Source organism: Peromyscus californicus, unplaced genomic scaffold (assembly GCF_007827085.1).
Source record: "Peromyscus californicus insignis strain IS unplaced genomic scaffold, ASM782708v3 Scaffold_11__1_contigs__length_118956290, whole genome shotgun sequence".
Lineage (NCBI taxonomy): Eukaryota > Metazoa > Chordata > Mammalia > Rodentia > Cricetidae > Peromyscus > Peromyscus californicus.
The window spans coordinates 105,528,755-105,552,369 of record NW_026294402.1 but is presented as its reverse complement, the minus strand read 5'-3'; the positions used below and the strand labels follow the sequence as shown (position 1 = coordinate 105,552,369).

At 44.3% G+C, this 23,615-nt stretch overlaps 1 protein-coding gene across 4 annotated transcripts in view; it reads left to right on the top strand.

Annotated features, from left to right (window-relative positions):
• Mlh1 (mutL homolog 1) overlaps window positions 1-23,113 on the top strand; it is a 43,811-nt gene extending 20,698 nt beyond the window's left edge. The window contains exons 10-19 of one of the 4 annotated variants that reach the window (XM_052722273.1): window positions 696-789; window positions 2,693-2,846; window positions 6,143-6,519; window positions 8,945-9,093; window positions 14,412-14,520; window positions 16,815-16,878; window positions 18,798-18,962; window positions 21,117-21,209; window positions 21,410-21,523; window positions 22,739-23,113. In XM_052722273.1, the coding sequence (XP_052578233.1) occupies window positions 696-789; window positions 2,693-2,846; window positions 6,143-6,519; window positions 8,945-9,093; window positions 14,412-14,520; window positions 16,815-16,878; window positions 18,798-18,962; window positions 21,117-21,209; window positions 21,410-21,523; window positions 22,739-22,906 (1,487 nt within the window). In that variant the 3' untranslated portion in view covers window positions 22,907-23,113. Of the gene's footprint in view, window positions 1-695; window positions 790-2,692; window positions 2,847-6,142; window positions 6,520-8,944; window positions 9,094-14,411; window positions 14,521-16,814; window positions 16,879-18,797; window positions 18,963-21,116; window positions 21,210-21,409; window positions 21,524-21,675 lie in introns of all 4 variants that reach the window. The other 3 variants (XM_052722299.1, XM_052722293.1, XM_052722283.1) reach the window with 3 other exon arrangements.
• The last annotated feature ends 502 nt before the right edge of the window (window positions 23,114-23,615 follow it).

The following is a 23,615-nucleotide window of genomic DNA, read 5'->3' as shown; positions in this document are numbered from 1 at the left end:
GAGGATGCCAGGGACCAGCCACCCAGCCACACAGCCAGCCACAGAGTAAGAAGGAAAGAAAGATATATAAAAATAAAGGTAAAAAGCCCAGAGGCAAAACATAGTTAAAGAGAAACAGGATAATTTAAGTTAGAAAAGCTGGCTAGAAACAAGCCAAGCTAAGGCTGGGCATTCATAAATAAGAATAAGTCTCTGTATTTATTTGGGAGCTGGGTGGCAGGCCCCCAAAGAGTAAAAAGACCACCTGCAGGAACCCTCATATTGGAACTCCTTGGGCGGAGTTAGCTGAGCTCTCATCTCGCGTGTGTCACACACATCTCTGTGGTAGTGCTGGCCCCGTGGCTGGCATTAGTTTTCACCGCTAGGGTATCTCTCAGCTTTTGCCGTGTGTGATTGGTAGCTTTGTCTTTGTGGATTAAAACATCTGAGAACTGCTGAGACAGCAAAGCTAGTGTGCAAGAGCTTATGGGGAAAAGGAGTGAGGAGGCAGAATTGGACACCCTCTCATCTTTTCTGCTGCTTGATGAGAGGAAGAGCCCCAAACCTGTAGGAGATGCTGGGAAGTGGTGACGGATAAAGGGCGTCTGATAAGGTTGTCACTGCAGAGGTGTTCTTCCCAAGGTGACTTCATGATGCACCTGTGGCCTCGTCTTGAAGGATAATTTTGAACTGGTTACTCTCCTTTTGCTTTTCAGACCGGTTGGTAGAATCAGCTGCCTTGAGAAAAGCCATAGAAACTGTATACGCTGCATATTTGCCCAAAAACACACACCCATTCCTGTACCTCAGGTAATGTAATGTAGCCTCTCTGAGATCCTTAGTGTCCCTCCATGAAAGAGATTGCCTAGCAGTATTCAGCCCGGGCAGATCCTGGGCACTGCTGGTGAAAGGATGCTCTGTCCCTCCCCCTGGAAAATGGCCCAGTTCTCATGTTGGGAGTCTGTGGTTCCTCCTGCTGGGGTCATGGAACAGCATCCTGCCCTGTGGGGAGTCTTTAAACATTTTTAAAGATTTTATTTGTGTATTTACTGGAGAGGATAGAGAGAGCAGAAAAGCAAGCACGGGGCACAGGACACATGTGGAAGTCCGAAGGCCCTTTTGTGGGGTCGGTTTTCTCCTTTCGTCTCTATGGATTCTGGTTGGTGGGGCTGCATGCTAATTGCCTTTGCCTACCTGCCTTCCTGTAGGGTTCTTGACTTAGCTTGGCAGATCCCAGTGGCTTACTTAAATAATTTGGCAGTCATTTTTCAGTTACCACACATAGTTTAGGGCTTGCCTTATTCAGACCAAACACCCCCAAAAAAGTCAGGGTCTCTTCCTTGTTTCTTGTTCTGCTTGTCTGAAGAAACGTTTAAAAACCAGCACCAAGAGTGACCATTCTCTTTGCAACAAAGCTACACAAAGGCCCAGTTCATACTGAGATCTTTGAGGTTTGAAACCTTAGCCTTCTGGCAGAAACTGTGTTGGAAGTTCATTCTTAGCTGAGCCTTCTAGAACAGTCCTATAATCCCAGCATTCGGGAGAATTTTAAGTTCCAGGCCAGTGTAGCAGGAACCTCTCTCAAAAAAGTTGTCTTTGTTCTGCTCTTACGGAAATGAGAAGAAGAATAAAAACCATGTTCATGATGGCTCTGAGATGAGATCAGGCACGGTCAGGGTGCTGTGGCCATAGACTAAAGTCGTTTTTAGATTTAATGTGCAGTTGTTGACTCCATCTTATGTTTCTTCGCTGGGTAATGAATCCATAATGTCATCAGTGTTCTGTCTTTGTACTACGTGGGATCTAAACAGGAGATAGAAATCATGCAACAGAACAAGGAAAGTTTATTGTAAAAAATGACATACTGAATTCAAATCAGGGAGCTGAGTAGTAAGAGATGAGTGACAGGAGAACAGGTGCAGAGAGCATCCGTTCCCCTGGGGCTGAGATAAAGCCCAACGAAAGAATGTCACTGTGGCTTGCTGCCCTGGGGAGAAGTGGGACAGGCACTCCTCTCCACACTGAGGAACTGCTGTGGGGGTGTATTGCCTACCAGAAGAAATGACTTGCCACTGGCTTGGTGTGCAAGAAGTCTGACAGACTTGTTCCTAAAACTGGCTTAGGAAACTCCTCCTGTCATCCCTGTAGTGGCCTCTACTGACAGAGCTTCATATCACAAAGCTCCGTTATCAGCAAGCCATGACAGATGGACTTGGAGCGGGCGTAAGAACTCTGAGTTGACTAGCAAGTTGTTTTTTGTTTTTTCCCTGAAAAGTGAGTGGAGGGGACAGTTTGATAGTTACCCTATCTTTAAAGCTGAGAAAACATTTAGACAAGTTAGGTACTTGCCTGAGGTCACAATCCAGCAGTTCTAGAGAGCTGACAGCTGACCTGTAATAACTACCATACCCATGTAAGGTGCCTTGTATATACTTAATTCCCACTGTAAATCTGTACAGTGAGGAGAGCTATTGTGTCCACTTTATAAATGAAACTAAGGCCAAGAAAGATGAGGCACAGCTCCTCAATACCAGAGGTGGCACTCAGTCTCTCTGACTTGATCCTGAACTTTGAGGCTGTGGTGATTGGGCCTCTCCGAATTGTCTAGTCACCACATGGAGATTTTCCCATCTTTTGTGATCTCTCTCTCTCTCTCTCTCTCTCTCTCTCTCTCTCTCTCTCTCTCTCTCTCTCTCTCTCTCTCTCTCTCCAGTTTGGAAATCAGTCCCCAGAATGTAGATGTCAATGTGCACCCCACCAAGCATGAAGTTCACTTTCTGCATGAAGAGAGTATCCTTGAGCGTGTGCAACAGCATATTGAGGGCAAGCTGTTGGGCTCCAATTCGTCCAGGATGTATTTCACCCAGGTGAGGGCATCTACCTCCGTTGTCTCTCTGAGCCTTTGCTGCTTTAAAATGTGTTCCACATCATAAAAACTCAGATTTTTTTTAATGTAATTTTGAATTATCTTTGATTATCTGCTTTGATATTTTTCTTTCAGTAACATTTTTCTCTGGGGTGTGTGTGTGTGTGTGTGTGTGTGTGTGTGCCATGCACATGTGTGCAGGTCATGCATCCACACACTTGTATGCAGAGGCCAGAGAAGGATGTTGAATTTTTTTTCTATCTCCTTATTGCCTTGAGCCTGGCTTCCCCTGAACTGGTGCTCTCTGAGCGAGGCTGACGGGCAAGTGGGATCTCGGGATCTGCCTGTCTCTGCCTCAGTGATTGGGTAATAGATGCTTGTAGCCAGGCCAGACTTTACTTGAGTGCCAGGCATTTGAATCATGTCCTCATGCTTGCACAGCAGATGTTCCTGCCACTGAGCCATCCTCCCAGCCCCTCTTCTGCATTGTGACTGTCTTCAAAGAAAGGTGTCCCTTTTGAATAGAGCTGTTGTTACTTTGTTTTTGTTGTTATGCATATTTCTAAGCACAGGTAAAATTAAATGGTACATATACCTGTTGTCCAGCTTTAACAGCACCAGCGTTTGCCCTGCTGGTTTACCTATTCCTATCTTGCTTAGTGAAGGGGAAAGTATATATGAAAGCACATTTTAGACATTGATTTCTTCCTAATACTTCAGTATACATCTAAGAAGTTTCTTATATAACATAATATAAATACTACACCTAATAAAATTAATAGCAATAACATCATTTACTACTTAGTCTATATTCAAATGTCTTAATTATCGAGAGAGTCCATTTAATACCAGCTGTGTTCACATCCGTATCTAGTGATGTCTAGTCATAATATTTGGTTCTTACATTTTTTAAATCTCTTAAGTTGGTGCTCTCTTTGTGTATTTATTATTTTGGGGGAAACAGGGTTTCATAGCCTAGGCTGGCCTTGAATTTGCTTGTAGCCGAGGAAACTTGAACTTCTGATCCTCCTGCCTCTGCCTCCCAAGAACTGAGATTACAGATGTGCGCCACCAGGCCTGCCTTCAAGTCTCTTCAGTCTCTTTGAATTAAGTAAAGCCACTCCCTTTCGTTTATTTATCTGTGGGGATATACACATGTCCTATGGTGAGCATGTGGCGATCAGAAGGTAACTTTCCGAGTCAGTTCTCCCCTTCTCGCATGTGACTTCCAGGACTTAACCCAGGTTGTCAAGCTTGGCCACAAGCACTTTTACCCACTGAGCCATCTTGGCAGTCCTGGCTTCTCCTTTTTTAAAAAATGCTCTTCTCATTGACTTCTCTAGGTTTCCTGTAGCATAATGTGCATTTGGATTGACTGATTGTTTCTTTGTGGTGTTATTTAACTCTCTCTGATCCTCTGTATTGCCTTTGAGTTGGAAATCTAGAGGCATAACTATATTCAGACACAAAAACATGCTTCTTTTTTAAATTAATTTATTTTTACCTTATGTGCAATGGTGTTTTGCCTGCATGCATGTATGTGTAAGGCTGTTGGATCCCCTGGAACTGGAGTTACAGACAGTTGTGAGCTGCCATGCGGGTGCTGGGAATTGAACCCAGGTCCTCTAGAAGAGCAGCCAGTAGCTCTTAACCTCTGAGCCATCTCTCAGCCCCTTAAAAACATTCTTTAGTCTAGAATCTTTTCACTTGTAAATTTTGTTCATTCTGGTTTGATCCCTCAAAAAAAAAAAAAAAAAAAAAAAGCCATATCATCATATCTTAGTTTTCCATACTGCCAGTGGCCCTCTCTCACAGTGTTGTAAATTCTCATACTCCGGTGAGATGAGATCCAAGTGGTGATGTTTGGATGTTACAAACTATGACTAAAAGAGACATAACAGAATTTAGCATTTGAGGCATTTGACCATATGTACTGATCAGTGGTGTTAAGTACATTCACATCATTGTTGATTTGGCTCAGAACTTCCTGAATCACAACCTACAATCAGTTTGCCAAATGACTGTCACCCTGCCCCTCCCATTCATTTTATACCAGTAATTCTTCATCTGAAGATGTCCTTCGTTGGGTTCATTCATGTGTCCATCTTCCTCTTTTTGGTGAGAAGGAGCCAAATCACTGGGCATATTTCTGCTGTGGGTGAATGGGATAGGGCTGAAGCTTTCCTGGGGGGGCGGGGGGAGCACACAGGGAAACTTGAACCTGGGTGGTAAGTCCCTGCACCCACAGCAGGAGTACATTGGGCTGGAATCCAGAGTGGCTGCATCAGAATCATTCCCTGCTGGGCTTTGTCCCTGTCATTCTCTCCCTGTGTTTAAATTATGAACATCAAGACGTCAGGAGATTCTGTTGAACGTTTTACCTTCCTCTTGAGGAAGGCATAAATGTGTCCCCCTCCATCACAGTGAGTCTTGGGGAGTTCAGGGGAGTTTTCTGGGTCTCTCACAGTGGGATTGGTATTTGGTAACTAGAATCTGGGACCCCTGCTTCTGGGTAGTCACTGGTTTTTATACACTAGTGGACAGAATAAAGGAAGGAAGTGTATTTAAAAGTAGAATTCTCGCTGGGCGGTGGTGGCGCACACCTTTAATCCAGCACTCGGGAGGCAGAGCCAGGCGGATCTCTGAGTTTGAGGCCAGCCTGGTCTACAGAGCAAGATCCAGGACAGGCACCAAAACTACACAGAGAAACCCTGTCTCAAAAAACAAAAAACAAAAGTAGAATTCTCAGGCTATAGTTCAGTGCGTGGTAGAGTACGCGTTTATTATGTGAGAGGCCTGGGTCAGTCCCCTGACAAAGAAATTAAAAAACAACAACAAAAACCCACACGTGGAATGGTAGTTGCCAGGGCCTGGGATGCGGAGGGAATGGGAAGTCTAGTGTGAGTTGGGAGGGGCGAAATGGATGCACAGCTGTGTGAATGTATTCACTGCCATGGTATTCTAGCTTAAAAATAGTTTAAAATGGTATGTTTTATGCTGTGTGTGTTTTACCATATAAAATAAAATAGAATCTTTTTATAGTAGAAAAATAGACAAAATATAAAAATTTTTCACTTTTTATTTCAACCTAGTTTTAAGATTATAAGAACTTTGCTTAATTTTTGAATTTTATGCTTATGAACGTTTTATACTCCTTTAATGAAATTTGCTTCTGCACTGATACCTGATATAACTCCATCTGGCTCTGATGTCTTCATCCAGTACTGTTCTTTTTTGGGATCTGGATATTTCTGTGCTAAAGTCTGACCCTTTCTTCTGTCTTCTCTTCTGAAACAGACCTTGCTTCCAGGACTTGCTGGACCCTCTGGGGAGGTGGTTAAATCCACGACAGGTGTGACTTCCTCATGTACTAGTGGAAGTGGTGACAAGGTCTATGCTTACCAGATGGTCCGTACAGACTCCCGGGACCAGAAGCTTGACGCCTTTCTACAGCCTATGAGCAAGGTTCTGCCCAGCCAGCCCCAGGACCCTGTCCAAGGGGGTAGAACAGAGGGCCCTCCTGAAGAAGCCGTGCAGAAGGATGAGGAGATGGTTGAGCTCCCAGCCCCGACTGAAGCAGCTGCCGTCAGTCAGAACTTGGAGAGGGACGCAGTAAGAGGGGTTTCTGAAGCAGTACAAAAAGCAGCACCCTCTTCCAGTCCAGGCAACCCCAGGTGTGGCCTCCTTTGTTCTCCATTAAAACTGTCTTCTAGCAGGTTCTCCACAAATCATTTGTGCCTTCTGCTACTGTGTGCATTTGACAGTGGCTCACGTGGTTTCCTATGAGAGTCTTACATGTTCGTGGTTTTATGTTTTAGTAACACATTGGAAGGAGCACAGATGCGATTCTTGTTTTTTTTGTTTTTGTTTTAAAGATTTATTTATTTATTATATATACAGTATTCTGCCTGCATGTATGCCTGCGGGTAAGAAGAGGGCACCAGATCTCATTATAGATGGTTGTAGGCCACCATGTGGTTGCTGGGAATTAAACTCAGGGCCTCTGGAAGAGCAGCTGGTGCTCTTAACTGCTGAGCCATCTCTCCAGCCCCCGCGACTTTTTTTAAGAAAGCACTTGGCAAACCCTTGACCCCCAGTATGACTGAAGAGAAAAGCCTGAAATGGCTCTCCATCCTCGCCACAGCTGCTGTTGCTCCCTTCCGAAGCAGCCCAGTTTACAGAGTTCCCTGACGTTTGTAAGCCCAGGAGAGAAGAGTTAGTGTGGAGCTAGAGTAATTAAAAGGCCATTTAACCGTGAGCACTTCTAATGCGTGCTCTGACAAGTTCCCAAATACCGAGTCCCATGAGGCTCATGAGGTGGCCAGTCGTCATGTCATGAGCTGGCAGTGACCTGGTGCTCAATTGAAAACCACTTGCCCGAGGTGCATGATCTGGAGGTGCCATCAAGAGCTCTGGCACCGGAGTGAACATTGCATGTGGACGTACTGTTTAACTCCGGTTTGCTCGTTCCTGCGTTGGCCTACCAAGGCAGCTTCTAAGGAAGTTTTACCAGAGAATAAGTGATGCAGGTATTTTCAAGCTGGGTACTTTATATGTATTATCTTGTTTAATGCTCTTACCCTGCCAAGGAAATATTACATTTGTTCATCATTTGGGGAACTGGGTGCTATTTATCACAGGGCAGTCAAAAAACTTTAAAGAAAAAGAGGGTTATATTCCTCCCACTGAAAGCTTTCCCAGGCTTCCCATTACACATAGGATGATAGCTTAAATCTCACCTTGCTTCCCTCTTCCCTCTTGCAGTATTGTAGTCACATGACCCTTGGGACTGGCCTGGACTCTTAGATCCTTTTACTGCCCTTGGTGTTCCTCAGCCTGGAACTCTGGGCTTTTGTCACTCATGTCTCAGCTCAAATGTCACCTTTTCCCAAAGGCATTCTGTCTTAGTTTTCTGTTGGTATGAGGAGACACCATGACCAAGGCAACTTACAAAGAAAAAGCATTTAATTTGGGGCTTCTTACAGTTCAGAGGGCTAGTCTACCATCACTATAGCAGGAAGCATGGCAGCAGGCAGGCAGGCAGGCATGATGCTAGAGCAGTAGCTGAGAGCTTATATCTCATCTACAAGTTGGAGGCGGAATGAGAGAGACTGGGCCTGCTGTGGGCTTTTGAAACCTTAAGCCTGCTCCCAGTGACACACCTCTTCCAACAGGGCCATATATCCTAATCTTCCCAAACGTTCTACCAACTGGGGACCAAGTGTTCAGATATGGGGGTCATTCTCACTCAAACCACCATGTTGTCCATTCAGACAAAAAGATCCCTTCCCTCATACATTCCCATCAGTCTGTTATACGGCCTTGTATTTTCTTCCTAGCATCTGCCACTATTAAAACTTTTTTCTTCAACTAGAAAGATGGCTCAGTAGTTAAGAGCACTGGCTGTTCTTACAGATGACCCAGGTTATAGATGACCCATGATTCCTAGCACCTAGGACATGGTGGGTCACAGCTGTCTGTAACTCTACTCCCAGGGAATCCAGTGCCCTCTCTGGCCTCTATAGGCATCAGCAATGCATGTGGTGTACAGACATACATGCAGGCAAAACAGCTATACACATAAAAGAACTTTTTAATTAAGCATTTAAAATTGGATTTTAAAAGTCTTTCTGTTGCTACCTTTCCTGCTAGACAGTAAGCACGAGGGCTTCCCTTTTCTAATGTGTTCACCACTGTATGTAGTTGGTACGTATCAGTGTCAGGTGGATGGGTGAATGGACAGATGGATGGATCTTAGAATGATTCATGAATGAATGAGGCTTGACAAGGTCTATTTACTTGCTCAAGGCCCTTGAGATCTGAGGGTTGTCAGATAGGTAGTGTGACACAGGACAGCTACTGGCCTGCCATAGCACAGCATGTGGAAGTGGCCACCAGCACATAGACGCTGCTTATTTCTCTGAAGTTCAACACATACACTGGCTGAGTTAAAAAATAAAATGGAGCCGGGCAGTGGTAACACATGCCTTTAATCCCAGCACTCAGGAGGCAGAGACAGGTGGATCTCTGAGTTCGAGGCCAGCCTGGGCTACAGAGTGAGTTCCAGGACAGCCTGTCAGTTCTTTCCTTTCATTGCAGAAAGAGACATCGGGAAGATTCTGATGTGGAGATGATGGAAAATGACTCCCCGAAGGAAATGACAGCTGCCTGTTACCCCCGGAGGAGGATCATTAACCTCACCAGTGTCTTGAGTCTCCAGGAAGAAATTAATGAGCGAGGCCATGAGAGTACGTAAGTGCTGAGGTGTGTGTGGCACTCAGGGTTTTGGAAATGTAGAAAGCACTCATATTGTCAGGTGGGCACTGCCGGGCGCTGCATGGACAGGCTGTTTCCCCTTACACAGGAGACCGTTCTCAGGAGGAAGAGAAGGGCTGTAAGCAAACATAACTGGTATTCCTATTAATGAAAGAGGGTAGCCACTGTGGTCATTGCGGCAATTTCTGCTTTGTTTCTGTTTTTGCTAAAAGCAGCGTCGTGAATAAGCAGTGAAGTATTTATCCTGTCAAGTGGGGTGTGCTTAGCTGAGACTTGGCAGGTCGTGCTGCTGGAGTTCAAATCCTCAACTCCATTTTCACCATGTGACCTCACACTCTGACTTAGCTGTTCTGTGCCTCAGAATGTGAGATTGATTTACCTTAGAAGATCACCAACTGATTAGAAGTAACCAGTAAGACACTTGTTGAGAAAACGGGGTATTTTTATATCCTGAAGGCTGATTAAGTCCTTCCTTGTTATCCTCAGAAGTAGCTTTTGCGAGTAGTTGAGTACCAGACTTCATCCTGGTCCCTGTTAATAGAAAACTAGCCGGAAGGTTGTAGAAGTGAGTGGAGGACCGAGTCAGTAATTAGATGTGTAAGGAGGCTGGCCAGCTGTGACAGCCGTGCTGCCCTCACAGCCGTGTTCCACACCTATGAGGAGCTACTCTTCCAAGTGTGGGTATCTTGCAGGCTCCAGGTGGCAGCTCTGTGCTTGAATCTGTCATCTAGCTGTGACCTTTCCGTTTTCATCTGTCATGAATAAATCCGAAAGGCCTGCAAGATGGCTCCCTGGGTAAAAACACCAAACTCGATAATCTGACCCACATGATAGAAAAAGAAAACCAACTCCTGAAAGTTGTCCTCGGACCTCTACATGTGCACTGTGGTATGTGCGTGACCACCACCCACCCACACACACAACAAATAAATGCAGAAAAAAATCAATCAATTTCACTATTACTATAAAATATAAGTTATGATCATCTGTTGGACTGGAGAGATGGCTCAGCGGTTAAGGGCACTGGCTGCTCTTCCAGAGGTCCTGAGTTCAATTCCCAGCAACCACATGGTGGCTCACAACCATCTGTAATGAGATCTGGTGCCCTCTTCTGGCCTGCAGGCAGACACACAGGCAGAACACTGCATACAAAATACAAAATAAATAAATCTTAAAAAAAAGAAAGTTCTATTAGGCAAAAACAAATCCCACCAATTAAAAAAAAAAATTATGATCATCTGCATTGTTACTTTGTGTTTTGTTTTGTTTTGAGACAGGGTTTCACTCTATAGTTTAGGCTAGCCTAGAACTCAGTTTGTAGCCCACATTAGCCTTGAGTTTTCTGCCTCCTAGGTCCAGGATTACAGGCATCTGCCACCATGTCAGCCCCCTGGATTACTTTTTGAAAAGATTGTACAGCTCAGGAGCAAATTAGTCCATCCACTAAGCCTGAACCCTCTGCCATAGCCGCCCCGTGTCAGCCTCTTCAGTTTCCATCTCTGTCACCATGGTCCGAGCCGACACGGGAAGGCCTGAACTTATTCATGTATTGCTCCATATGTGTCTGCTCGGTCTCTTCACCCCAGCCCTCATTCTGTCCAGTTACATGTGATGCACAACGTCTTCCTGTGACTGGGCTTCTGCCCATTGCACACGTTGCCAGTTGGCTCCTGATTGTTATTTCCGTGACGTGTTGTGGTAGTGCATTCCTTTGAGTTACTCTCCACGCCAGGAGCTCTGAAAGCGGTTTTAAATTGCATAAGAAAGATGGGCCGCTGCGTGATTTCTTCAGCAGCTTTCCTCAGAGTGGTTTTAGATAATCTCCCTCATGCTTGGAGGTCAGTAAAGATCATTTCAGTGATATTTTTAACTAATAAACTTTTTGGTACAGGGTAAAATCAGCCTGTGTCAAGTGTGGTCATAGTTATTTAGAGTCTTGCTGAGGCCAACATGATGGTTCTAAGTGACCTAAAAATATATATCCATGCACACTTTCTATCTTAATTCTCAAATAGTCTTTGGAGAGAGCACATGCTTCCATCTTCTATTTTAGAGACCAAAAATGGAAAGATGAAGAGATGAGGAAAGGAAAAACAGATTACATGGAAATATCTGGACAATCTAAAACTGGCCTGGCATGGTGGTCCTTGCATTGAGTCCTCACCACTGAGGCAGGAGGATCACTTCAGCCTAGGAATTCTAGGCTAGCCTGGACGACATAACATAGTAAGACTTCATGTCAAAAACAAAATAAGGGTTGGGACTTTAGCTCAGTGGTAGAATGCTTGCCTAGCAAGAGCAAGGCCCTGGGTTCGGTCCTCAGCTCCCAGGTTAAAAAAAAAAAAAAAGAAAAGAAACATTTTGCCGGGCGGTGGTGGCGCACGCCTTTAATCCCAGCACTCGGGAGGCAGAGCCAGGCGGATCTCTGTGAGTTCGAGGCCAGCCTGGGCTACCAAGTGAGTCCCAGGAAAGGCGCAAAGCTACACAGAGAAACCCTGTCTCGAAAAACCAAAATAAATAAATAAATAAATAAATAAATAAATAAAATAAAAATAAAACAAACCAAAACACACAAAGAAGAACAGCCAAGCACAGTGAGCTGGTACTAGCAATGTCCTTTGTGGGTAGGCTCACCTGTTATTTAAATACAAAGTCCGGTCAGTGTATTGTTCTTCGGTAAACAGTCTTGGATTAGATGTGGACACTGTTAACCTGGTTTTCACAGGAACTGATGTGCCACATATCAGTTAATTATTTGTAACATGATATTAGTTAGTTAATTTGTGCAGTGTGTTGCACCATACTTGGAGTGGTAGCTGAGATGAATGGGGTCGCACAGATTGTTTAATGAACCTTGCTGCCCCATCAGGCAGAAGGGCAAATAAGCAGTAACCACCCTACCCCCTGAGGCCTGGGAGGCGAGGCAGAGCCTCTGCGCTAAGATCCCTCCTTAGCTTAGCTTTATCTGTTGGTGCTGAGAATATGTCAAAACCCACAGTCTCAGTTTTGAAGTAGGATGTATGGTTTAGCTTTGATATCAAAGAAGGATTTTTCTCCATTTTGGTCTTTGCAGAATGGAGGAAAACACATAGAGAAACCATCTAGGGCTGGAAGAACAGTTTGGATGGGATAAAGTACAGGCCCTTGGCGTTCTGTGAAAAGGCCCTGTGCTGGGCCAGCTGACGTGGATTCTGCCTTCCTGCTGGCTGGAGATGATTAGAGAGACCGTGAATATTCCTCTCAGGAACTCTGGCCTCCTTTCAGGGGGCTATACTGCTCTTTCTCCTCCAGTGGCTCGTTATTCTAGACTATTTGATGCTTTCCAGCTTTAAAAATAATCATCTCCACCTACACAGAACATCCTGTAAAGATACGGAGTTTCCAGTGGACTGGGGTAGGAGATGGGTGGGGTGGTGCTTTGCTTATTCCCCATGTGAAGAAAGTAATGGTCTTTATGGGCATAATTACAGCCATGACAGTGAAAACTCACAAATATAGCAACAGCGGCCAAGACAAGCTGAGTTTGTTTTCTCAAAATCACTTTTGTTTATTTCTACTGTTGAAAATTCAGCCATGAGTCAAATATTTAATACTCATGGTAATCTCCCTTTTCTTTCTGAGTGCATTTAAGTGCTCTTTAGTTCCCCACTCCCCAGTAGCTTTTGAATATAGTTGAGAGTGTTGAAAGGGGTGATGTTTGGTTTGGGGTTTTTTTCTTTTTTGTTTTGGGGTTTTGTTTTTTTTGGTTTTTTTTTTTTTTTTTTTGGTTTTTTTGAGACAGGGTTTCTCTGTGTAGCTTTGCGCCTCTCCTGGAACTCACTTGGTAGCCCAGGCTGGCCTCGAACTCACAGAGATCCGCCTGGCTCTGCCTCCCGAGTGCTGGGATTAAAGGCGTGCGCCACCACCGCCCGGCCTTGTTTTGGGGGTTTTATTTGCATTTCTTAGAACTGAGGCAAGATGACATTTTTCATCTTTGTGAGATACTGTTGAGTATTTTCAGATATTAGCTCCACCCCACCCCCTTCTGGACTTAAGTTTTGTTTTTTCGTGCTGTCCTCACGTCTTCTCTTTGCCTTTCTGGGCTGTCCTGTGAGACTGTCTTTAGTCCACTGACGTGGTCTAGTCTGTTGCCTGCCGCTGTCTCGGCTGTCATCCTTCTCGGTGTTCTGAAGTCCTGCTGGTTCTTCTGAGTCCACGTGATGTCTGCAGTTGTGTCCTGCGCCATCGTAGCGTGGTTATCGAGCGTTCTGAGTGTACGTGTTCTTGGCAGTGTTTCCAGGCTCCAAGGCTGTTCATTGTAGGTCTTCTGGGCTTGTTTTTGGATTCCGAAACTTGGTTTCCTGTTTCTCTTTTATAAAGTAGATTGCACTTGCACTCACACACGCACAGAGCTGCTAGTTAATAGTACCTTTTTGGGGGATTACTTGAAGCCTGGTATTAGTATAAACCACTATCTCCATTAGGGTTCTCAGGCATTCTGTCTGCCATCATTTCTGCCTGTTAGAAGCATGTGAAGATGAGTTTATGGCTGTACACTCTGGCTGTCAGGGGTTTTGTTTTGATTTGTTTTGGTTTGGTTGTTTTTTTCTTTTTCTTTACTGCCAACACAGAAGCATCAGATGTTTGAAGAATGGACACAGGTATTGCTTCCCTTTATGGACAGGGTACAGTTCTTGGAAATTCAGCTCCAGCTGTGGGCATTAGTCTGTCAGACCCCCCCCCCCCCATTTCAAACCGTTTCTTATAAATGTGTGCGTGTGTGTATAATTTATTTATTTTTATGTGCATTGGTGTTTGTTTTGCCTTCATGCATGTCTGTGTGTGGGGGCAGGTCAGATCTTGGAGTTAGAGACAGTGGTGAGCTGCCATGTGAGTGCTGGGAAATGAACCCGGGTCCTCTGGAAGAGCTGTCAGTGCTCTTAACCACTGAGCCATCTCTCCAGTCCCTTCAAACATTCTTATCTGTCCTCCTTTTCCCACTGTCAGTGCCCATGAAAGCTGAAGGTTCCAATTCTGGAGGAGCCTTTCACTCTTGGGTAAGCTGGCTTCAGAAATCTTGTCAAATATCTGGCTTTCTAATTTGCCTTTCATTTTTGACCCTGTATATCCCTTAATGTTTTAGCAACTCCTCTGTACATCTTTAGAGGCAAATTGTGTGTCGTTCCACATTTGGTTTCTTTCGGCAGGAGACCTGGTTGAGGCATCTTTGCTTGTGCAGGGCTTGGGGTGTGAAGAAGTGTTTAGTGAGATTCCATTACTTACATGGGTTTTGTTTTGTTTTGTTTTCCAGCTCTCCGGGAGATGCTCCATAACCATTCCTTTGTGGGCTGTGTAAATCCTCAGTGGGCCTTGGCACAGCACCAGACCAAGCTATACCTCCTCAACACTACCAAACTTAGGTAAATCTGTGTGACAGCAGTGGAGCCACCAGAAGAGTGTCTCTGGGGACAGGCACCAAAGCTGGGTGTTGGGGGGAGAGGGACATGTGAGGTGGCTGGAAAGGACAGATATAGATATAGCCTTGAGAGTCACAGACATGAGTTCAAATCCAGGTTCAACCTTTTTCCATTTCCATCATGGGAAATTTCTTTTCTATACCGTATCTCATGTATCTGACCTGTCAATCAGGATAGTAAGACTAAATTTGATTGATATTTTATGGGGATAAATGACTAGAGAAGCCCAGACCTTGGCTCAGCGCTCAGGAAATGTTGGCTATAACCAACTGATGTGGGCTTTGTGCTAGAGATCTGGTGTCTCTTATGTGCAACAGGGTTACAGGGAGGCAAGAGAAAGAAGCCCATGCCTCTCTCTTGGCATTGAGAATGCAGCAAAAGCTTATATTCTAGCTACCAAAGTCAGGCTATTGCACAACATGAGAAAGGTAATCCCAATACTGCCATTCACCGTGTTGACACCTGGTGACATTTTTTGTTTCCAGGGACTTTGAGAATCTGTTACATCTAGAGGTTGTAGTCAGTGTATTCTCAAATAGGTGATGTATATGGGAGGGTGCTGCTGCCTGTGTCCACTGTGTATCGCTTATCTCCTCTAGGACTTCCATTCTAAGCCTTTCTGTGACCTCAGAGTGCCTCTTGGTCTTACAAATGAAATAGACACTGTACACTGCATCGACATGGTACATGGGCTAAAAATCTATTCGCCATCTCTAATCTAGAAGCAGCCCCAGTCCTAAAGCTCCCTGTTGGCACAAGTACTTTCTCCAGAATTCAGTCATTCTTGGGTTGGGAGCCTTTTTGGCATAGTGCTAAGTTTCACTGGACTGACTTACTCAGTGTGTTAGCTCCTTTTCTTGTTTCTGTGGCCAAGTACATGGTGAGAAGCAGCGTAAGGGAAGATAAGTTTATCTGGGCTGCATTCTGATGCAGTCTGCCATGGTGGGGAAGGTCTTGTGTGGGAACAGCTCCTGGCAGCAGGAGTGTGAGACAGCTGGATACATGACCTCAGCAGTCCAGATGCCAGAGCTCAGGCCGAAGCTCTAGTCCTGCCCTTTTCCTTAGTCTGCCAGCTGCACCCCGTGGTGGAGTGCTGGCCTTCAAACCACAGCAGTGGCCGTGAGCTGGGCTATTGGGAACTCCTCTCTCCCTGCGTTTACTTTTCTAGCACATGTGAGTGTGTGACTTGCGTGTCTCTACAGCTCACCTGTGTTCACCTTCTTTCATCTCACAGTAGCAGTCATGGCTAGTACCAGAATTGCAGCTTCTTACTGACACCCTGAATCTGAAATCCACAGTCCATCTACGCTGATTTCATGAAGTAGAAAATTCCACACCATGACTGTGGGAACTAGAAAAACAATTAGCTTTGTGTCTTCCTTCATGACTTGTGCCATTTACCTGTGTTCAGGTCTTTCTCAGCCCCTAATATTTAGCCTTCCTTGTTCTCCTTTCTACATGTTATACTGTACCCACATATACTTTGTTTACATATTTATACTGTAGGCTAGGATTTGCATGTGAAGAAGAATGTGGTTTTTATTAGTAATTCAGTATGCATACTTGATTGCTGTTCTTGGGTTATTATCAGCCAGTGCAACATTCTAACTCAAATATCAATGCACTTCCAGACGTGGGGCAAACAGCTACAATCCCAGCACTTGGCAGGTGTAGGTAAAGAATGATTGTGAGTTCCAGATTGGGCTACATAGCAAGACCTTTTATCCCACCTCATCCCTCCCCCCAAAAAATCAGTGCAGTATAATTCTGCCTTAGGGTCCATTTCTGACGATTCAGGGAAAGCTGCCCTTTCTAAATGCCCCATATACTTTTTTCCCATATAACTGTTTCTGTGGTGCTGAGGATGAAACCCAGGCCTTCATAAGCAAGGCAAGTACTGCACCCTGTGGTGTTTAATGGTGAGTTGTCAGAGGGTAATCTCTAGGGCTCTATTAGGGCAAGGTCTGCAGACAGTGGTTTAGGTTTCATTGCAGCGTCTAAAGCCTTTACAGCACTAGAGAGGAGGAGGTGAGCCAGCCTGTGTTTGAACTTGTCTGGGAGGGATGGCTGCAGAGTCCAGGCAGGAGTCCCCTTAGCAATCCCAGTGCTTTACGTAGAGAAGACCTCTTTAGCCAGGTTCACAGCCAGGCAGCAGCATCTTTGTCCCATTCTGTCCTTGCTGCTCGGCCCTCAAGCACAGATTTATTTTTCTTAAAGTCTTTCATTTTTATTTTCAGTGAAGAGCTGTTCTACCAGATACTCATTTATGATTTTGCCAATTTTGGTGTTCTAAGGTTATCGGTAAGTTTCTTTCCTCCTCACTTCTGAAATGGCAGCTGGTTGCTTCTCAGAGTATGAGCTATACAGTGATTTACTACTTAGCAAATGTAAACTCTCCAAAGTATGTTTAAGAGTTTGTATCAATAAAGTTTTTTGGTTGAATCTTTTCAGGTAAATAGTTACTTTCATAGTCAGCTTAAACAAATGCTTCTTGTTATAGATGTTACTACATATTTACTTGAAATTAAAAGTAGAAATATTCTCTAAACCCATAGCTGGAACAGGGATGGGGTGTGTGTTTGCTTCTTCTTTATTGTGTGTCACTGTAGGAGGCGCTCACTCTGCCATTGGACTTTACTATAAACCTCTAACGATTCTAGCTCATCTGTTCCAAGAAGGTTTTGGTGCCAAATTTTAATTTAGCCTTTGGAAATTTAAGATTGTATTGCATCTGTAGATAACTTTTGAGAAAAGATAAATTTTATTAGCTTAATGTCTCACTTTTTCTATGGTACTGTACATGGCAATTTATCAGTTTCAATTTCTAATGTTTATTGCCAGACTATAGAAATGCACATGAGTTTTTTTTACATAGATTTTTGTATCTTGCAGTTTTGCTAAATTCACGTAGTTTGGTTAGTGCCTATATAGAGTTGGGTTTTTCTCCATAAATGTCATCATATTGAGAATGAAGGCAGTTTTACCTCCTTCTACCCAGTGGATGCTCACCCTTTGTCTTGACATTTGCAGTCAGGTTAACTAGAAGTGGCGAGAATGGAAACCCCCCTCTCCTTCCAGTCTTGGGGAAGTAGTCACACTTTTGTTGTTGAATATGCTAGTAGCTGGAGAGAGGTTTTGTGGGTGCCCTTAGGATGTTGGGGAAATTCTTTTTTTTTTTTAATTTAGTAATAGATACTGAAAATTTTCAAATGCTTTTTCTTCCTCTAAGATAGGATCTTTTTATTTTTTAGACTATTAATATAGTGAAATACATTGACAAGTTTCCATGTGTTAAACCAATCCTGCACTCCTGAGATGAACCCTGCTTGGTTATGTGTTGCCAGATTTCATTTTCTCAAGTTTTATTTATTTATTTAGTTAGTTAGTTAGTTAGTTATTTCGTCTGTGTTCATGAGTGTTACTAGTCTGCCCTTTTTTTTTGTATTTGTATAGTTTTAGTAGAGGATAATGTTGACCTCATAGATGAGTCCATAAGCTCTCCCTTGCTGTTTTTTCTGAAAGGGTTTTGTAGGGTTGTTACTCATTGTTTAGAATAATCTGGGCTTGAAGATCCCATGATAGGAAAGTCTCTATTAGAGATTCAGGTTATCACTCGGATAGTTGTTCATGTTGTCTTTCCCTTCTCGCTTTGTGTGGGTGTTTTAAATTGGTGTGCATGTGTGTAGGGCCAGAGGACAGTGTCAGGTGTTGTTCCCCAGGGTCTACCACTTCATCTTGTTGTTTGTCATTGTTTTCTTTTCTAGGACCTGGAGCTTTCTGAGTAAGCTAGGCTGTCTGTATTTAGGTCTGCATCATTTAGCATCTAGTCTCCTGGAGGTTTTCCAGAAATCTGTTACTGGTTTCTACTTTAATTCTAGCTTGGTTGAAGACAATTCCTGAGTGTGTTCCCCATTACTGAGACTTGTTTCATGGCCTGGAGCATGTGTTTTATCAGTTTATGTTCTTTGTGCATCTGAAAAAGAATCTGTATTACCTTGCTATGGTGTTCTATAAATGCCATGTGGATCTTGTGCTCATCATGTGCTTGTTGACTATCTCCATAATGATTTTCTGTCTACTTGTTCTGCTGGTAATGGAGGTATTGAACCCTGCAATGGTAAGTGGGCATTCTGTCGCTGTTGGTGCTTTGTATCGGAACTTAGTGTGGTCTGTTGGACTCAAGCTTCCCACCTAATACCTATGTTCTTGCTTCTTCCCAGGAACCAGCACCACTCTTTGACCTTGCCATGCTGGCCTTAGACAGTCCTGAAAGTGGCTGGACAGAGGAAGATGGCCCAAAGGAAGGACTTGCAGAATACATTGTTGAGTTTCTGAAGAAGAAAGCTGAGATGCTTGCAGACTATTTCTCTTTGGAAATTGATGAGGTGGGGCAGCTATTTGCATGCCTTTGAGCTTTCTTTCAGATAAGAGTCAAGTTCCTAGGTTAGAACCAAAAGGCTAGCCTCCCTTCAGAAGCAGCATGTGCCATATATGACATTTTCTCCACTCCCCATTTGCACTGGAGATGATACAACCATAGTCATCCATCATACTGTTCTATCGAAATCCCCTCAGGTGCCTGTTCTGAGGAGATTTCTTCCAGAGTCCTAGGGAAGACACTACGATCGGCATGGGTTAGAAATCTGAGGGATATCAAATGAATCTACTTACACAAAACTCTTAGGTCTGTTCACTTTATTCTTCTGAGACAAAATTCTATCTACACAGCTTCAATTCTGTCCTCATACTTAGCTCCTCTCTGTCCCTTCACCTCCTGTCCTCTCATTGTTCTAAGTTCTTTTTTTTATTTATTTATTTATTACAGTGTTCTGCCTGCATGTATGCCTGCAGGCCAGAAGAGGGCACCAGACCTCATTGTAAATGGTTGTGAGCCATCATGTGGTTGCTGGGAATTGAACTCAGGACCTCTGGAAGAGCAGTCAGTACTCTTAACCTCTGAGCCATCTCTCCAGCCCCCTGTTCTAAGTTCTTTCCATCCTGTTCTCATCTTCATCTTCGTTCCTATCTCCATCCTCATTCCTTCCTCTTGTCGCCTGTGACCCGTGTCCATACACCTATCATCAGCAATACTTTGGCCCTGCTGCTTCTGGTCTGGCAGCGTAAGTAAGTCTGCTTGGAGCTAGGAAACCTGCCTCATAGCTTGATGCACCTGGTATGTAAAAACCCTTTTTTTCTGAGTTAACTGTTCGAGGAGAAAAAACTGGGGGTGCCACTAAGGCTGTGTAAGAAAGGAGGGTCTGACCTTTATTAATTTGCACAAGAATCAAGGCCATGTACTTAATGTCTGCCTGGCCTAGGCAGTGTCTCCATTGCTGTGGGATGTTCTGTATGGCAAATGGGTTGCTCTGATTGGTTAGTAAATAAAACACTGATTGGCCAGTATTCAGGCAGGAGGAAGTAGAGGCGGGACAAGGAGGAGAATAAAGCTGGGAAGTGGAAGGCTGAGTCAGAGAGACACTGCCAGCCACCACGATGACAAACAGCATGTGAAGATGCCGGTAAGCCACGAGCCACGTGGCAAGGTATAGATTTATAGAAATGGATTAATTTAAGCTGTAAGAACAGTTAGCAAGAAGCCTGGTACGGCCATACAGTTTGTAAGCAATATAATCTCTGTGTTTACTTGGTTGAGGCTGAGCGGCTGTGGGACTGACAGGTGAGAGAGATTTGTCCTGACTGTGGGCCAGGCAGGAAAACTCTAGCTACACTCCGTATGGATATTTACCTAGTAGGTTATCTAAAGAGCTTATTCTGCCATTTGTCCTTGGATGCTTTTGTCTGGAGCTGGCCCTGGCTTTGTGTGCTTGCTAAAGGAGATAATTGCAGAAAGCGGACATCTGAATTCTAATGCTACAAAGAAGCAGCAGAAAGCCTGGAAGCAGAAAGCCTTGCCTGCATGACCGTATCCAAATACCTTAGTTGTATATGCCCAAGGAATGATCAGCCCACACTCTTAGAAGTTCTTAGGAAAAGAATCAATTAGGAAAGCTGCCATAGCACACAAGAAAATCATTGCAGGAACAAGCTAATACATATATAAAAGCTAGTATCACCAAGACTCCTTGAGGCTTGGCTTTTTCCTCTGGAAGAGCCCTGCTTCTTCCAGGTATTAATTAGCCTTTGCTATAGTCAGCTGAATTCCTGTTGCTTCATATTTCTGTGGCCCACAGCACTGTTCCTGTTCCCAGGGTGAAGGACTCTCCCAGGAGGGTAAGCTGAGATCCCAGTCCTTACAGGCCACATGGAGAATGACGCTATGCCACTGACTTCATTTCATCTTCCTCTTGTTCTTTGGGGCGTCTGTCCTGACGTTTCTGAGCAGATCCAGAAGGAAAAGTTGTTCCTGACCAAAGGCTCTTTTGAAATGCTTAACCTTGTGTCTCACAGTGCCCATCCTACAACCTGTACCCAGTATAGGGCTTGGAGAAACATGAGAGAAATGAAACCTATCAGCATTAATGCCATTATTTCTTACCCTCCTTTTTTGCCCCGCCCTCCGCCCCCACCTCCCCAAGCAGGAAGGGAACCTGATTGGATTACCTCTTCTGATTGACAACTATGTACCCCCTTTGGAGGGACTGCCTCTCTTCATCCTTCGACTGGCTACGGAGGTATATAACAGCAGATGCTAAGCAGCGCGCGCGTGTGTGTGTGTGTGTGTGTGTGTGTGTGTGTGTGTGTGTGTGTGTGTGTGTGTGTGTCTGTGTGTGTCTGTGTGTCTGTGTCTGTGTCTGTCTGTCTGTGATGTTTATAAATGAAATGTTAAAGCACTGTATTAAATGCTTTTCTTGTATTGAATTCTGTGGATCAGGTGAATTGGGATGAAGAGAAGGAATGTTTTGAAAGCCTCAGTAAAGAATGTGCTGTGTTTTACTCCATTCGGAAGCAGTATATACTGGAGGAGTCAACCCTTTCGGGCCAGCAGGTACTGTGGTAATTAATGCACACTAGCATCCAGGACGGGGGCGGGTCTCATGTACTTTAGGATATGGAACTTAAACCATCTCTAAAATCCTATAGTTTCACTTTATATGACAAGGGTCAAACAACAGCTCTCAACTTTTTTTTTTAACCCAGGAATTTGCATATGGCTCATGTTGGCTTTGAACTTTTGATACTCCTGCTTCAGCCTCCTAAGTGCTGGGATTCTAAGTGTGTAGCAGCACACCCAACTCTTTACAATGGCCAACTTTTATTCATGAACTGTATTTCATTCTGCTGGACTTGAACATAGACCTCTAGAACAATCCGAGAGCCTGTCAGATAGAGATTGGTGCCTGTGACAGTGAAAAGGGAGAGCTTAGATCAGTGTTCTAAGCTAGCAGCTCTGTGTGGCTCAAGTCTTCGTTACTAGACCAGTCTTCTGTCTCCCTCAGTTTCTTCCTGCTTTGCATCTGATCTCTGTCTTCTTTACCAGGAAGCCATGTCTCTATAATCCCTCAGTGGCCAACCTGACAAAAAGAGCCTGGGTTCCTCCTGCTCCTCGTCACTTTTCAGTCAGATGATAATGCTCACTCGTGTCAGAGGAAGGCAAAGAGTCAAGAGTTTCTAAGAACCAGAGGCTAGCCGATGTAGTGCACAGCCACTTGGTGATGGAGCACATGTTGTCCACTGCTTGGGACGCCTGGCGTGCTCAGAGGTTCTAGTACTTTACGTGATGGAACAGAAACTAGCCCTGGCTGCTGGCTGAGACCCCAGGAACTCTCACCCTGGTGTGGAAGTGGACACACAAACTCTTCTAAGCTTATTTGATAGGAACCACACTACAGGTGGGAAAGAACCATACGTGGGGCAGCCAAGGCTTCCACAGAGAGGAACAGTGAGGCAGATCTACCCTCCGTGGAGTATCAGAGCAGTGCTACTTTAAGACACCCCAGGTTTGGTTATGATCCAGGAGTCAGGCTCAGAAATGTTAGATCCACTACAGTGGAAACAAAAACGTAGGCAGTGGTCCCTTAAAATACTGGTTTCTTTTCTTCTTCAAAAATCTTGCTGCTTCTGCTCAGACCTGTAGGATCCTCAAGACTGTCCTGCAGAAGCCCCACTACACACCACTAAGACCCTTCCAGGCCCAGTGCCTGTCATGTCAGTGGGACAGCCAGTATGTGGGGAGATAAAATGAATTTCATGTATTTTCTAGAGTGACATGCCTGGCTCTCCTCCAAAGCCCTGGAAGTGGACTGTGGAGCACATTATCTATAAAGCTTTTCGCTCACACCTTCTGCCTCCAAAGCATTTCACAGAGGATGGAAATGTCCTGCAGCTTGCCAACCTGCCAGATCTATACAAAGTCTTTGAGAGGTGTTAAATACACCACCTTAGTGATCGTCACTGTCCAAGACAAAGCATGTTTTACTGATAAGGAAGCCACAGGCCAGTTGGCGTGCTCAAGGGTTTCCAGTGCTCACTGCTCATGCTTTGTATCCCGTGTTGTTGCTACAACTTAATGTTCAAAATTCACATTTGCCTTCACCTGTGGATTGGCTGCAAATAAACTCATATGTGTTTCAGTGTATTTTTTTATATATATAACTTCACATTGGAAAACTATTTAAGCTGATTTTCACCTAGTATATACTGTGTTGTGTTGAAGACTCCAAAAAGCCCCTTAGCACCTGAAGAGGCATTTCTACATACACTCTTAAAAAAAACTCTTGAAGTTTTCCCAAATCATGCTGTGATGTTTTTAATCAGGAAATTAGTTATCAGAAACCATAGGCTGTATCCATTCAAGTTTCCTTTAAAAGAAGCCCTGGAACAGCAACTTTTGAGAAGTCCGTATCTTGAGTTTCCTACACATCTCCCTCAATGCCCAGGCTTAAATCCATCTTAAAACTTGAACAAACTCCAGCTTTGCTTTAAAAAAAAAGGTCCCAAGGACATGGTGGTATGTGTCTTAATTCCAGCACTTGGAGGCAGAGGCAGGTGGATACAGTGTGAGCTTGGGGCCAGCCTGGTCAACACAGTAAGTTCCAGGCAAATGGAGACTCCAGAGTGAGACCCTCCCTGCCCAAAAA